General features: G+C 43.5%; 1 protein-coding gene across 2 annotated transcripts in view; it reads left to right on the forward strand.

The window, feature by feature from the left end:
• ANO2 (anoctamin 2) overlaps positions 1 to 17,387 on the forward strand; it is a 353,918-nt gene that overhangs the window by 172,306 nt on the left and 164,225 nt on the right. For both annotated transcript variants that reach the window (XM_062195454.1, XM_062195453.1), the window contains exons 10-11: positions 5,028 to 5,162; positions 11,872 to 12,032. In XM_062195454.1, the coding sequence (XP_062051438.1) occupies positions 5,028 to 5,162; positions 11,872 to 12,032 (296 nt within the window). The remainder of the gene's footprint in view (positions 1 to 5,027; positions 5,163 to 11,871; positions 12,033 to 17,387) is intronic.

Consider the following 17,387-nt stretch of genomic DNA (forward strand, 5'->3'; position numbering starts at 1 on the left):
CCTTACATGAGTTGTCATTTTTTTTAAGATTTATTTATTTGACTGGCAGAGTTATGGAGAGAGAAGTCTTCCATCTGCTGGTTTACTCCCCAATTGGTCGCAATGGCCAGAGCTGGGCTGATCTGAAGCCAGGAGCCTCTTCTGGGTCTCCCACATGGGTGCAGGGGCCCAAGGAATTGGGCCTTCTTCTAATTGCTTTCCCAGGCCATAGCAGAGAGCTAAGTGGAGCAGCCGGGACTCGAACAGGTGCCCATGTCGGATGTTGGCACTGCAGGCAGTGGCTTTACCCGCTATGCCACAGCACCAGCCCTAGTTGTCATTTTTTTTTTAAAAAAAAAAAAAAAACAAAATTGAACTCACCTGGTTATCTTGCAACTTAAGCTCCATTTGTCTTGTTATTAGCCTGGAGCCTACATTCTCTTACAGTTGTCTATATTTTAAGAAGAAGCAGAACTTCTGGTAGTGAGTGAATAAATTCTGTTCAGTGTTCTACTTGCTCATCAGTATTTCCATCAGAGTGTGGGCAGAGCTCCCTTTTCCATTCTGTATTTTATATTACAGGCTCTTGAGAAAATGAAGTATATTACTTCTCTGTGGGTTGTGGTTTTCTCATCAGGGAGCCATAAATCAATATTTATCTAAAGGAAAATTGCATTTTAGAGGCTTACCATGATAATTTACTAACTTCATAAACTGGGCATAAAAAGATATGGGTTGGCAAATTTTGTTTTTAAAAGAAACTGCTTTGTATTATGAAAGTAATTCATTAACAAAATGCAAAAAAGATGGAAATAAAGGAATCTTAATCTTGGCAAGAGGGCAGAATGAAAGGTCCCCAGATCTTTTCGTCCCATAGAAACACTGATTTTTTTAACCATCTACAGACAAAATATGCCTTAATCATAGTCCTTGGATCAGCCCAGAATTCAGAAAGGCTACACTGAGAAGGTAGGATTATGTCATCCCATAGTGGACCCTCCTTACTGTGCCTCTGTTAGAAGACTTATCATCCACCTGTGGACCCAGTGCCAACTCTTCCTGTTTCCCACAGATCTGGAAGTAACTTTGCTCATGTGCCTACCCTTTAGGAGCCTTGCCCAGCCCTTGCTGGGCATTTCCATTGCCACAGACCCTAGGATCTGGTCACAAATCCACCCACACTCCCCCAGACCCAGAAGCAGCACTTCTCGCCCATGGAAACCAAAGGCAATCTCACTTGCACATGAACCCAACACCAACCCCTCCCACTTTAGGGCTAGCAGCTCAGCCCACTCATGGATGCTGACAGCAGGCCCACCTGGACTCTTGCAGTAGGCCGCCTGTGGACTGTGGTGGCATAATAGGTCTGCCCACAGACATACCAGCTGGCTCACCTGAAGACTTAGGAAGGTGACCTACCCATGTTTTCTGATGAGTGCGACAAATGAAAATCTTTACCAGATGAAACTGGTCAGTAAGAACTGGAATGAAACTAGTCAGTAGGAACTGGAATAGGTGGTTGGTTCTCAAATGTAGACATCAGTTTGAGGCTACAGAGATCACAATGAATCAGGCAGACATGTCTCCATCCACAGAACCTAATAGTATTCCAATAACTGACTCTTCATAAATTGAGATCTGCAATATGTTTGACGTATAATTAAAGGTAATCTTATTAAAGAACTCAATTAGCTGCAAAAGAACACAGGTTGACAACTAAAAACCCAAATAAAAATTAGGAACATAATATATGAACAAAATGAGACATTCATTAATGAAATAGAAACCATAGAAAAGAACCAAACAGAAATTCTAGAACTGAAGACTACAATGATGTAACTGAAAAATTCAGTAGAAAGTTTAAATAGCAGACCCAATCAAGGAGAAAAATCAATTAACTTCAAGACAAGTCATTTGAAATTATACACTTGGAAGGACAAACAAAACACAGTGAAAGAAAGAAGAGGGAAAAGAGTGAAAAAAAAAATCTAAGGTACTGTGGGAAATCATCAAATGAACCAAAATAGGCATTACAAAATTTCTAGAAGGAGGACAGGGTGAGGAAGAGCCAGAGGGGTAGAAAGAGGAAGAAAGGTTATTTTAAAAAATTTAAAATAAATTTAAGTTGCAGGGTACAAACCCAACATACAAAAATCAATTGCATTTCTGTGTATTAGCAATCACTTATATGAAAAGAAAGTTAAGAAAATCTTATCATTACTAATGTCAAAAAGAATAAAATACTTACAAATAAACTTAATCAATGAGGTGAAAGATGCGCTAAAAGCAGTGAAACATTGATGAAGGAAATTAAAGAAGACACAAATAAATAGAAGAACATTTTGTGTTCATGGATCAGAGGAATTATTGTTAAGATGTCCAAACTACATAGTCCTTAATAAATGGTGTAAGAAAAGCTGGTTATCCACGTGTGAAATGATATTGGATTCTTATCTTACACTATACAAAAGATGGAGTCAAAATGGATAAAGACTTACATAAAGCTGAAACAGCAGAACTCTTAGAAGAAAATGTAGGAAAAGGCTTGTATACACTGGTCTGGGCATTGATTTCGTGGATGACATCTAAAGTGCAGGCATCAAAAGACAAAATAGACAATTATGTCAAACTCAAAAAGTTTTTCAAAGCAAAGGAAACAGACTGAAGAGGTAATTTAAAGAATGGAAGAAAATATCTTTCAGACCTTATAACTGGTAAGAAGTTTCTGCAACTCCATACCAAAAATTAACAGCAGCAAAACCTACAAAAAACAACCTGCTGAAAAGATGGGAAAAAAAAAGACCTGGTTAGATATTTTACCAAAGAAGACATACAAGTGGCCAACATAGATGAAATGTTGTTTAATACTGATAGATATCAGAGAAATACAAACCAAAACCACCGTAGCAATTCACACTTGTTAGGATGCCTAGTATCAGAAACACAAGATAACAAGTCTTGGTGAAGATGTGAAGGAAAAGGAACCCTCACTCACTGGTGGTGAGATTCTGTATTGGTGCAGAAGATTGTATGAGGCTCTTCAACCATTAAGAAGTAGAACCATAATTTGATCCAGCAATTTCATTTCAGTGTATATGGATATATATACATATGTATGTATGTACACAGACACACAGACACACACACAAAAGCGATTGAACTCAGGATCCTGAAGAGATATTTCATTTTTTAAAAAAGATTTTATTTATTTATTTGAAGAGTAGAGTTACAGACAGTGAGAAGGAGAAACAGAGGGAAAGGTCTTCCGTCTGTTGGTTCACTCCCCAATGGCCGTAACGGTCGGAGCTGCGCTGATCTGAAGCCAGGAGCCAGGTGCCTCTTCCCGGTCTCCCATGTGGGTGCAGGGACCATCTTCTACTGCTTTCCCAAGCCATAGCAGAGAGCTGGATGGGAAGAGGAGCAGCCGGAACTAGAACTGGCGCCCATATGGGGTGCCAGCTCTGCAGGCGGAGAATTAACCCACTGCGCCACAGTGCTGGCCCGGAGATATTTCATTTCTATACTCAGAGCAGCATTATTCACAATTCCAAAAGGTGGAAACAACTCAAGCGTCCATTAACAGATGCATATATGAACACAATATAGTATATATATTCAATAGGATGTTATTAAGTATTTAAAGAGGAAGGAAACATTGTCATTTGTGACAGCAAGGTGGGCCTCCAGGGCACTATGCTAAGGAAAACAAGCCAGAGGTGGAGAAATGGGGCAGGAACCTCACCTCTGTGCTATGCTTAAAGTTGTCAGATTCATAGAAACAGAGACTATGATGGTGGTAACCAGGGCTGCAGGGAGAGGGAAGTGGAGGAATGTTAGTCAAAGGGTGCAAAGTTTCAGCTATGCACAATGAATAAACCCTGAGGATCTGTTGCACAAAATGTAGCCTGTAGATTCTTATAGTTTTATTAAGAGGATAGATCTTCTTTAAGCATTCTGACCACAAAAAAGAAAAAAAAATAAGGGAGTAGAGGCAGAAGGAAACTGGGAAGTGACAGATAATCATATGTCCTGATTGTGGTGATGGACTCACAGGTGTATAATTATCTCCAAACTCATCAAGTGTGTATGTTAAATATTTAGAACTTTTTGTATATCAATCATGTCTCAATAAAGTGGTCTAATCAATGCAAAATCAAAAATCACCCATAAGCTCATCATTTGAGGAAACCATTTTGTTGAATTGCTTCTAGCCAGTTTTCTTTTTTATGTTATTTATCTATTTTTCATCATCTTGGAAGCAGAGTAACAGGGGAGGGGAGAGAAGGAAAGGGAAAGAGGGAGAGGGAGAGGGAGAAGGCGATTCCATTCACTGCTTTACTTTACAAATGCCAGCAAGAGTTGGGGCTGGTCCAGGCCAAAGCCAGGAATCTGGAACTCCATCTGGGTCTCCCACGTGGGTGGCAGGGGCCCAAGCAAGTGGGCCGTCATCCACTGCCTCCCAGAATGCATTAGCAGGAAGCTGGATTGGAAGTGGAATAGCCAGCAGTTGAACCAGCACTCTGATATGGGATACAAGCATCCTTAGAAACAGCCTAACCAACTGTGCCACTCCTTTTAGCCATTTTTTTGAAGAATGTATATCTGTGTACAAAAGTATACATGCCCTGAAAGATAATTTATGTGTTTTTCTCAAAGTATTTTTGGAAAGGTGTTTTTTTCTTTTTTTCCTTTGGGTAGATGACTGTGACACCCATGAAATGATGTGTGCTATTCTTATTTGGTAATGATGTCAAAATACATGGCATAGTTTCAGTTTGCTGTTAGGGTGGGATTCCTTTTCGTGGCTGTCTATTTTATATGAACGACCAAGACAAGTGTGGATATGTGCGTCCAGTGAAATGCACTTCATTTCAGAAAAGAGCAATGCTGATCCTTCTGCTGAAATTCCTCCTTCCCCATGTAACCTGCATGCTTTTGTGTCCATCCCAGGAAGGAGTGAGTACTCAGCCGACTCAAGGCACAGGACAAACAGAAATAAGGACGGCATGTGAAGCTCTTAATATGTGCTTCATTTTGGTTTCTTTCAGAAAATATTTTGGAGAAAAAATTGGACTGTATTTTGCCTGGCTGGGATTATATACATCATTCCTCATCCCATCTTCCGTAATTGGGGTGATTGTGTTTCTTTATGGATGTGCAACAATTGAAGAAGATATTCCCAGGTAAGTTAATGGTAAAGAAAAACGCTCAGTTCCCATATGTTTGGAGTTTCATCCCAGTTGTGAGTACATTTCCCACGCCTCCTTCCAAAGTTTTCTCTTCCTCTATCTTTCTTCCTCCCTCACCACAAATGTAACTTCCCTTTAGGGATGAATCTGGGAGCTGTTGGTTCTGGGAATGACTTCAGAGCCTGCTGGGTGCGGTCCACTTCCTTCCCTAGACAAGCTCTTCCCTAGGGCCAGAGTTGATGTCAGCAGGTGAATAACGGATTAAACAATCGGCCATCCCTCAGCTTCATTTTCCACGAACTTTAAAAAGTACTCTCGTACAATAAAAGATAATGTAAAGCATGCAAAGTCGTAGCACTTCAGAATTAACCTCTCTTAAAATTGTGCTGTATGATCCTTCAAAATATTTTCTTTGCACATATAAAAGCAGCACATTTTGTTTTTGCCAAATAAATCGTCCATTCTTTAGACTATTTTGTCATCTACCCTCAAAGAATAACAATAGATTATAATCTCCTCATGTCAATAGGAATATTTCTGCACCATGATGATTTGTAGCTGTAGAAAATTTACTTTGTGGATATACATAAGTGACTTTAAAAAATACCATAATGTTGGACATTTAAGATTTTCTTTGATTTTTAAAATAAGCAGTACTTCAGTGAACACCACATAGTTTAATTTTCAAACATTTCCTTTTTCTCTAGGACAAATTCCCAGATTTAGCTATTGATGCCAAAGTTATGCATATTTTTGTATCTTTGGATAAAAATTTGCACTCCAGGGTATTGTACCAATTTGATATTACAAATAGAACACAAGCATACATTTTTCTAAAAGCTAAATATTGTTTTGTAAAATGAGATTTGAAAAAACATAGATGAATTCTTTTGATATATACCATCGTAAAATATTGTCATTCTCTTGTAATTAAATCTTCATTTTTAAGAAAACAACTATGCATTGCATTAGTAAATGCTAATATTGTTAAAAAAAGGAATACTAGAGAAATACCTTTTTTTCCTCAATATCTTGACTTTTGTTCCTCTGGTTTCCCATAAGACTTAAGGCGGGGAGTATATGGTGGCAGTGAGTGGGTGTCACCTAATGGTCAAGCACTGCTGGGATTAAATGATGTGAGGAGGCAGGCAACTGTAAAATTGGGGATAAGAACCTTTGGGAAGCCCCAGGCTCCAAGGTGGGGCTCTTAGAGAGAAAAGAGATAGAACAATAGTTCCCTTGTGTGGGAAGATGGAGCCTACAAAAAATAAACACTACAATAGCGGCCTTTAGGGCTGACGGTGTTCCACGTTAGCCCTGTGATTGGGCAGTTCACTGCCTCAGCCTTGGTTGCCTCATCTGTGAAATGGTGACAACAACCCCCAGATCATGATGTGTGAGTATTAAAGGCAAACGCATAGATGATCAGTAGTTAATAGAGGGCCAATAAGATGCCTAGTTAATACTTAAATTTCAAGCTTTTGCTGTCATCAGGACTGCCCTTGAAAATGAAAGCATCATTAGCATATTTTATAATAAATTGTTTTTAAAATATGTATTCATTTTAATTTTCAACTGAGAGAGAAAAAGAGAGAGATGCCCAAATGCGCACATGCTCACAACAGCTGGGATATGGCCAGGGGCCAGCCTGAAGCCAGGAGCTGGAACTCAATCTGGGCCTCCCACCTGAGTGGCAGGGACCCAGGTACTTGAGTCATCATTTGCTGCCACTCTGTGTACCTCAGCAGAAAGCTGGAGTTGAGAGTGGAGCTGAGCCTTGAACTCCAGCACTTCTTTATGGGATGTGAACATCCCGGGAGACCTCTGTACTGCTTTTCCGAATTCCTGCCTCCATTAGCATATTGTAATACTCCATTGGTTGCAAGTGATAGAAATGCAACTTGGCCTGGATTAAGCACAAAGAGAAATGTATTCTAAGGGTTCTGGAGTGATTCACATTACCCAATGGCAGGTGGATAGGTCTAAGGAATATCGGACTAGGGACTCTTGTTTGGGATTTATGTGTTTCACGATAGATTTTTCCTCCACTTCTAAGTAAACATTGCCACTGGAAGGTCAGGAGTATTATCTCTTAGAGCTATATGCTAAATTAATTTTAGGTGAAAAGGTTGTGTTGGTTCTGTTTGATTTGGGTGTGTACCCTGGGCTGTTCCATCGTGGCTGTGGGGCAGGATCCCTCTGTACCAAAGTGAATTTCTCTCAATAGCCAGGTGGATGAGGACACTGGGCTGACTTTGGCATCCACTGTTGCTGGAGGTGGCAATGGGAGATGCATAAAGAACCACATGCTGTGCTTTTGAGGAAAGTGTGTCCAACCAGCGGGCAGAAACCAGGTAGTCCTTGCCACTGTCAGTCTATGGAAATGGTCTTATAAATCAAATAAACTAGAAATGGCATTGTTAATATTTAGAATAAAGCTAAAAACATTGGTGTAAGAGCCAAGGGTTTTGGGTATTCTTGTGTGAGAAACTCCAGAGTTATCTGTCAGGTGCTCTTGATTGGAGGTTTTGGGGTCTTTGTCACAGGAGAGTGGTCATTAGGGTCCTTTCTTCTCCAGCCCATCTATTATGAAGGAAGAACTAATATTTATCATATTTATCATGTAGCTCCCTTGTGCCAGGAGTGGTGCTATGTGGCTTTTATGTGTTCGTTACTTTGCTGCTGTAAGAGAGCACTATTAGAAACTCCATAAGATAGCTATTATTATTTACATGAGGTGGAGAAACTGTTGCTAAGTCAGGTCGCTCCAATCGTCCAAGTTCAACAGCTACTGACTGTCAAGGCCAGCAGTTGAGCTCAGTTGCCTCCTGCTCTGAAGCCCTTGAGTTTTTTCAGTAAGCAGTAAAGTCATTCAGAAAACGCAAATCCTCCTTGACAGCTCTTTCAGAAAACACAGCACTATGTTTTCCTTGCCCAGTGTGATCACAAAAAATCTCAGGTTGATCAAAGCTAGAAAACCCAGTGGTATGCATAGGGAATTAGAGCCAGTTCCCTGTGTGGGGCGCCAGTGTGTGGATTTCCATCAGGACTCAGAGCTTGTGCCCTGGGTCCCCATGGGGGAACATATGTGGCAGCAGCCGCTGCAGCTGGGAATGACCATGGTCTGCACATGTGGTGGTTACATGTCTACACGCAAGCATGCACTCCACACGTTCATATTCACACATGTGCAAGACTAATACACACATAGAATGTGGTGGTCATCTGGGCAGATGTATGATACTGCTTGCCAGTGGATGCAGCATCTACGGTTAATGGCCCATTGTTGGGTTGTGGAATAAATTTGATGGTTATTTTTTAAATGAACCAGAATAAGCTATGATAGCCTAGAATGAAATAAAATCTGAGTACTCATTACAAGAAGGAAGCATAAATGTTTCATGTGATTTATTTCAGTTCTAGGAGGGGGTTTCAAAAAGTTTGTGAAAAAAACAGAATTAAAACATAAGTTTATTTGGTGCAAAATAAATGGAATCCACATAAAGTTCTTTCATACTGTACCATTTTTCCATGAGCTTTTGGAAGATTCTGTGTAAGTGTTATTGTGGAAGGGAGGGTGTGTGTGTATTTGCATGTTGGGATCTGATGTAAAATAAAGAAGAATTAAATACAGGTTGCAGTTTAAAAAGTTTGAAATTGACTTTTATAAAATTAAAATGTTGACCATTAGCTTTTTAGACTCATGATAGGCTGTGACAAGTCAGGAAGATGTAAATGGAAAAGAATTAAATGCTTCATGTAGTTTTATTTTTTAAAGCTGCTTTCTAAACCCAATGGCATATCCATCACAAGTTCAAGTTTTATGGGCCTGATGGAAACTCACAAAATACCATGCCTTGTCAACAAAGGAATAGTCTCTGAACCCCAATGTGGAATCTAAACAAGTTCTTGTTCTTTAAGGGTCTATGTCTACCAGTGCATCCTGGGATTATAGTAGAGGTTGCTAATTTTGGCATCAACCCTGGGAGTATGTATCATTTTATTTTGAAAAAAAAAATCATAAACTCACAGGAAGTTGGAAAGTACAGATGGGTCCAGTACGCCCTTTATCCAGTTTCCCCAATTGTTTTGCCTTCTGTAGTAACTGTAGTACAGAATCACGATGGACTTCACTCCTCTTTCAGCTCTTCTCCAGGCAGCCTCGCTTACGGAATACAGAGTCATTTTAATGTCATTCGGAGGCAGAGTTTCTCCAGAATTCTGTTAAAATTGTTTGCATTAAAAACAATCCACCCCTCCCCAAACATCTAAAGCATTCTGGCTTCCAGTGCATGTGACCTGGGGAGAATCCGCGCTACCCTGGCTGCTATTTGATACAAAGGATTGCTAGGTGCCTGCACTCTGATTTAAAAATCAACAATCTTCATGGGCTTACGTTTCAACTCTGCTTTGCACCAAGTTGTGTGCTGGGACTTCTTTTGTTTGAAAGAAGTTGACTAGATTTCAGTCGGGTGAAGTGGACTGGAATTATCTCTCTCCCCTGTCTGTGCTTAAAACAAAAACAAAAACAAAAACCCAAAAACTCTGAACAAAGTGAAGTCTTAACACACACCCGGTCCTGGGTCACATCACAGTGTTTCCATTGGTGACTGATCATTTATTCAAGAGTAGCCCCCTTGCGTTGTAATGGGGCTGGACAGTTCCTGTCATCCAGTGACCCCACATTGCTCCTCTGTGTGTGGTGATGCTGGTGTCAGCAAACCTGCTTTGCTGCCGATTGTATGAATGTGTAGCAGGTGCAGTAAGTTCAGTACATAATACTCAATGATGGTAGTCAAAGATTACATTGCGGGTTTGTGATAGTAGACGTTTTATTAAGAGTGTACGCCTTTTGCGTACATACAGAGTAGCTTGGTATAGCACTCTGTGCTGTGTTACACATGCAGCAGCCTCACGCTTCTTGTGTTTTCCCGAGGGGCCGCATGGAGCGGCTGCCTTCCACCGGGCAGGTTTGTGGAACGGCACTCATGTTTGCAAGATGCAGGTCCTCAGAGGTGGCCCTGCTGCTCAGCCATGTGGGACTGACTAGATAGGCAGCCCTGAGGAGCTCTGGTGTTCTCTGTCCAAGCCCAATAGCAATGCTCTTTAGCAGAGTTTATGCAGTCCATCTCTCTGTGTAAGTCTGCTTTCTAAGAGTGGACTCTCTTCTCTGGAAATGGCAAGGCCTTCTCAACTTGTCCAAGCCAGAACACTTCAAATAAACCCTGCTCTCTGGTTGCCAATCAGACCAGGCGCAGGTGCAAAACCAGCGCAGCTGAACTCATTATTAGGCTCTCACTGTGTACTATTCTTGATGTGAATGAGTCATCTTGATTGACACTTGCCAATGGAGAGCTGGGATTTATGCTCCTGGACCTAGAGTTTCCATTCCCTCACACAGAAGGACTTTCCCTGCAGTGGACTTAATGGCTCATTAAAAACAGAAGCCTAGAAGCTGCGCCTCTATGGAAAGTGACAGCGCTCTGTAAATCACCCACCCTTTAACTTCTTAATGAAGGGAGAAATTGCCCGGGGCATTCCTTTGACTTTCGGGGTTTCCTCGAAGCCCTGGCGTCAGCACAGCACAAGGGGCACGCGGGCTCCCTCACCCCAGGTGGGGGCCTCCCACTTGTCAGCCAGGCGCTGTGGCACCCTCTGCTGCCCCGCTCTGTAGCTAACAGCTGTGGCTTTCAGCACAGGAACCCCTGCCTGCCAGGACTGTGCTCCAGCTGCTCTGTGCCATCAGCCAATGCCTCCCGTCCATGAAATCCTGACTCCTGCACCCTTTCCCCTCACCCTCCACCCGCCCCGCCATTTCCCTGGGGGGACATTGTGCACCAGAATGATGTATTCACTCTTTTCCCTGCCAGTTTACGGTGTGGAGGGATAATGGGAAAGCTCTGGCTGTTCTTATTTGCAAGTGTACAACATGGGTCCAAAGTTATTGGAAGCAGCTAGGCACCGAATGAGTGAAGGGGATTTCAGATATAGCCCATTACACAGAAATAGAGGGGACAAAGGAGGCTATTGGGTTATTTGGCTGATTTTCTCTCTCCAAGTGGCAGGGAATCTAGACTTTGGAAGAATTTATATTGCTCTTTTGTCCCACCTAACCCTCTTTCATGGCTTTGATAATTCTTAGTAGCTTGAGTTAGTCACCCTCATCCCACAGAGTCAGGCAGCTATTCCTATGCCAGAGGGGCAACCTGTTCCTTTTGTCCTCACGTGGCTTGGCGTTGGTCCAGCCACATGCTTGTGTGTGTTTCTGCTTCTGGCCGGGGTGAAAAGATTGGGAGATGACCAGCAAGGGTTGAGAATGCAGCTTGTACTTGAAGAACAGGGCAAGGTCAAACTTTTAGGCTTGTGATTTATTCACAGTCATTGAGCACTGAGGCTACCAACCTCATAAGACTTAACACATCTTGAAGGGATGTTAAAAGGCATCGTTCAATGCATTGGTCATCAACTTTCTGGGACAGTTCTAATGAAAGGGAGTTCCAAATTTAGGGAGGTGGCCCATCCATTTGGTGGTGGGCTAAATATAAGAGTTACATTCTCAAGGTGCGGAATCCTATCCCAACTTCTCTGACCCATAGTTGATAAAGTTCACCCCGATTTGGAGATAGGAGATGTTTGGGGGTGATTTACTTGAGTTGGGCCCTGCTTGAGCTCCCATTGACCCAGCAGCCTCTGTCTACCGCAGCAAAGAGATGTGCGACCAGCAGAATGCCTTCACCATGTGTCCCCTGTGTGACAAGTCCTGTGACTACTGGAACCTCAGCTCAGCCTGTGGGACTGCGCGGGCCAGCCACCTGTTTGACAACCCTGCCACCGTCTTCTTCTCCATCTTCATGGCCCTGTGGGGTAAGTGATCATCATGGCCCTTGCTTCTATGGAGGTCCGTTTACCTTCACGTGGGTTCAGCGACCAGGCTCATATCGTCAGTCTACTCTAGAATTTTTTCTTCATATCCTAGGAGGTATTTTAAGGACAGTAACTAGAAAGTTACTGGTTTGTATGAAATAGAAATATTAATATCTTTCATGGACTTACCTGCTTTCTCTTAGATATAGCAGTGTTGCCTACGTACTAGTCTAATGCATGCTTTATTCAGCGTTTGGACAACACATGCTTTGAAAGCACCCAGCACATCCACAAGGCACCTGCAGGCACATTTGCTTAATCATGGAAAACTGCAGGTACTGTGCAGTGTGATACTCAGAGTGGAGTGGTGGGGTGACTGCTGGGATCACACAATTAGTGAGGATATAGATGTGCTGAAATCTGGTCTCGATACTCAAGACTCATTGTCATTTTCAGGATGCTGTGAATGTAGGATAATAGAGGTTGTATTCCATGCCAGAGTGGGGTTTTCAATATTCCCACCAGAGTGATTTGTGAAGGAAATAACAAGTAGTTCCTTCATTTTACTCCTTCTCTCTTGCCTCCAGAGTGTCAGGGCAATGGACTTGCTCTGAGCCATGGCTCTCTGACCACACACACACACACACACACACTGTTCTCACAAATGAACAACCTAGAACAGTGACCCCATAGTAAATGAACATTTCTGAAAAGATACACCCATGCATATTAACAAAGGGGACAAGTCAACATTTTTCAGCCCATTCGAGTGGCCACCTGCTTTTTACTGAGCACTGGGGTAGACCCTATAGCTAGTGAGTTACCTTGGCATGATTTGCTTTCCCATCGGATCACCGACAAGCAGGACCACGATCCTGCTGCAGAAGCTGTGCTGTTTGTCACTGCCTCCATGGGGCCTGGAAGGTGCACCAGGATGGGGCATGAGTCACAAACCCCTGAGACTATGGAGGAAGGAGAGGAGAGGGAGTCTCTTCTCAGTAGTGGTGGGACACAGCCTTCCCCCTTTCCACGCGAGGATTTTTATTTGGGTGACAGAGAACTTGACTGCAAGATTCTCGTACTGCCAGGGCACCAAGGACAGTTTCTATTGGTTACTCATGGGCAGGGATCAGCTGCTCTAAAGTTGGAGTGGGAAGTAGGTAAAAATGGAACTTGTGAGCATACAGCCTAGGAACTTGTGAAAGGAGCAGTAGAAGACTCTAATGTTGGAGCTTGCTGCCTGGGAAGTCACGGGCACCTTTGTGTCTCTTCCTCAAACAGGGTCATCTCGCAATGACCCCAGGATTGACTTGAGCTGATTTGGAAGCCATAACATGTGTTCCCTTTTGTGTGTACACACACACACACAAACACACACACACTACAAAGAACTTAATTCCAATGCATTTCACTTGTAGATATTGCTACCATTGAGGGACTGAAGCTTAAGTACTGTAGATCTATGATCCCTCAAGAACTTTCCCAGGACAAAGTCTCATTCTAGGGAAACTTGCATTTCACTTACACTTTCTGGTTTCAAGTCCTAACAACTGCCTCTCGTCTTTCCTCAATAACTGTAAAGAGCAGATGCTTTCCACCCCTTGAGAGATCCTCCATAATTTACTACCCCCGGCCCCGGAAAAGCACAAAGGGGTAGAATTGTGTCAGACCTTCCTGAGAGAGGGAAGGGCTGGTTTTGTTTTTTTAACAGCCTCGCTGTGATTTTATGTCATTGTATATTTGGTTACAGCAGCCCAGAGCCCCTAGGCATGACTGCCTACAAATTACAATTAAAAATAACAGTAATGCTTCTCATTACTCTGATTATTGTGATTAGTGGTACTGTGCTGGGCCTGCCAAGAACAGGCTGGAAAGAAGTTTGTGCAGAGAGAGGCTCCGGCTCTTGGTGGCAGTACACACAGAGGGTCATGGACGACCTGAGTCTGTTGGGGTCTTCTGGATCCCCTGACATTGAGACCCTGATAGAAAAGGAAATAAAGACATAGAGTTTCTGAACTCTTTACTGAGGAGGGACTAGGGACAACAGCTCAGGAGTCAGCAGTTCTAAATGTGTCTCTTAGGCTCCCTGTCTGCTGCACATGCCACAGCAAGTGGATGGGAGCCTAGCTCTGTGTCGCCAAAGTCAGTGCTCTTGACCAAGGGGTTATGTCACCTTGAGGACATTGCTTAATCTCTGGGCATCACTGCCCTCCTCTGTACACTGGGTAAAATAGAACCCACCCTGGAGTGTTCTTGTAACGGACGAATGAAGTGTACACACCCTGTATAGTGCCTGGTGGTATAGTGTAGGCACCAAGACCTGTGATCTGCTCTGATGCGTGATGTCTGTGTGATGTCCGCTCTGACTCTCAGGACTCCTCGACTGTCACTCCTTTGCCCCTCCTTTCGGTGCCCACCATCTGACTTCCTTACTTCACGGAGATCCTGATTGGTCAGTGCTCTGAGCCCTCTGTTGCATACCTCCCTTCTCAGACACAGTGAAGAGCAATAGGAAGAAGAGGGACTTACCCCTATTCTCAGAGCATCCTCAGACCAATGCTAGTGTCAGGAGGTCAGGATGCACTGAATTTTAAAAAGCCTCAAATTTATGGGCCAAAGCCATCCATTCGGCGCAAGCACTTGCAAGTAAAGCCAATGTACCTGTAAGTGACTGCGTATTGTCTCAGTGTGCAATGTTTGTTATGCTCTGTTCTGTGCTGTGCCCAAGGTAAGCATAGGCAGCTGAGAGCTCAGGAACCCTCTGCGGTTCTGTTATTATCACAGAGACCTGATATGGTAGCCAACAGCCAAGCATGGCATCCCATCGCCTGGCCCTCTGCAAGGGTGGTGTAGAGTTGCAGGGGTGACCTCTGGGAGTGTCCCTTCCTTTCCCTTTCCAGGGCACCATGTTTCTAAGGGCAGCAGTATTGTGTAGGAGGAGGAGAGGACAACGTGAGACCTGACCTCATGGAAGAGGAGGACTGATCTGGTCAGGATATGATGTGGGAGGAAACAGGGTAGGGTAGGAGATGGGAGCAATTTATTCCATTGTGGATGGAGATGACGGTGAGGAGACAGCCTCAACAGCAATGCACGTGCCATGTGCACTGACATTCGGTGGAAATGGTTTTGATGACTGGATTGGACCAGGCATCCACACAATCCCAGTGTCCAGAGATAGGAACTTGGACTGCAGCGATCTAGTGAAAGTGTAGGTAGGGGAGTGGTAGCTTCATCCCTCTGCCTACCCCTGCTTCAATGCTCAGATCCTTTTGTTCTTCAACAGTCAGCCCAGATGCCTCTTCTGGAAGTGAGCTCTCCTGTTCTGCATCCTCCCATTATCTGTTCATTCTTCAGACACATTGCTTTATGCTTTGCATTGTAGCTATTTATACTCTTTCCTTGTAGACCATAGACAACTTGAGAGCAATATCCACATCACACTCACGGAATCATCCCTACAGTATCTAGCACAATGTTTTGTCTATTGCAAAATAGCTAGCATTTTTTCGGGATTAGAAATTCGCCCTAGGTGCAGCAGACTAGATGCCACTTGGGATGCCCACATCCCGTAACGGAGTGCTCAGGTCTGAATTCTGGCTCTGCTTCCAGCCAATGCATGCCTGGGGGGTAGCAGGTGATGGCTCAAGCTCAGGCACTGGGTTCTTGCCACCCATGTAGAAGACTTGGATTGAGTTCTGAGCTCCTGGCTTCAGTCTGATGCAGTCTCACCTCTTGTAGGCATTTGGAGAATGATGGAATTTCTCTTTCTCTGTTTCTCTACCTTTCAAATAAAGAAATAAATAAAACACTAATAAAGAAATTCACTTGAGATTGTTCAAAGAATAAGAGATTTATTATAAGAAAGCAAGAGGCAAGCTCATGGGTGTAGGAGATGAAATAAAGTCAGGCCCCTTGGACACTGGAGCTGGAGAAGCTCCCAGAAACCACAGCCTTCCCTGCTGTTTCCAGTGTGGCGTGGATCCTCCCATTGCTCCTTCTCTTTTGTTCCTTCGTTCTGATTTTTCAAGAGAGAGAGAGAATATGATTGGTCTGTGAGCAGACCCTGGATGAGGTGTTCAACAAGTCATGGCTATAGGATGGTGATGTAAGGGGTGCCAGGTTCTTCTTAGAGCACACTGGGCTTTTCCTTCAAGGAGCTGTGGGTGGATCAGACATACTCCTGATATGGCATGGTAGGCATTGTACAAATACTTGCTAAGTACATGGGAGAATGAATGAATGCTGTTTATAGAAATTACTCTCTCAGCTGCATGCAGAATGGGTTGAAAGGCTTAGTCTAGAGTCAGGTAGATCTGCAAGAGCTGTTATGTAATCTCTAAATGAGCTAATTAGGGCCTAGAAAACGTGGTGTGCTGGGGGCAGAAAGAAAGAGATGGGAGACAGAAGGGGGATTGCTAATGAAGGTGCAAGAGGAAGGAATGTGTGCATAGGCAAGAGAAAGCTAATCAAATATGTCAACACGGTGGGTATTGTGGTGCAGAGGGTAAGCTGTGGCTTGAAACACCCATATCCTATATTGGAGTGCCGGTTTGAGCACTGCCTACTCTCTTTTGATCCAGCTTCTGACTAATGCATCCTGGGAGGCAACAGATGATGGTTCAAGGGCTTGGGCCTCTGACACCTACATGGCGGGCCTGGGTGGAGTTTTAGGTTCCTGGCTTTGGTCTGGCCCAGCCCTGGCTGTTTCAGGCATTTAGGGGAGTGAACTAGCAGATGTAAATTCTCTCTCTCTCTCTCTCTCTCTCTCTTTTTCCTTCTCTTTCTCTCCCTCTGCCTTTCAAGTAGAAGAAAATTAATTAAATTTTATTTCTTTTAATGCTTATTTTGTTTGTTTGAAAAGCAGAGGTACAGAGGGAGAGAGAGACATGGCCAGAGAGAGAGTCTTTCATCCACTTGTTCACTCCCCAAACCACCACAACAGCTGGGGCTTGGGATGGGCCATGCTGAAGCCAGGAGCCAGAAGTTTCCTCCACGTCTCCATGTGCAGTTTCCTCCAGGTCTCTATGTGGGTGCAGGGGCTCAAGCACTTGGGCCATCCTCCACTGCTTTCCCAGGCTATAGCAGAGCTGGGTTGGAAGTGTGGAGCAACTGGGACTGGAACAGTACCCATATGGATGCTGGCACCATAGGGAGTGCTTTACCCGCTATGCCACAGCACCAGACCCAGAATTTTAATTTTCTTCATCTATTTCTTTCATCTTTCAAGATCAATGTTCACCTTCTTCTCATTACCTAGAAGTGGGGAAAGGTTGTGTGTGTGTGTTTGTGTGTGTGTGTTCCCCTTTAGTGTATATACTGGCTCTTAAGGATGTGGGGTATTTTGAGCAATTC

This window comes from Lepus europaeus, chromosome 6, assembly GCF_033115175.1.
Source record: "Lepus europaeus isolate LE1 chromosome 6, mLepTim1.pri, whole genome shotgun sequence".
NCBI classification, from domain to species: domain Eukaryota; kingdom Metazoa; phylum Chordata; class Mammalia; order Lagomorpha; family Leporidae; genus Lepus; species Lepus europaeus.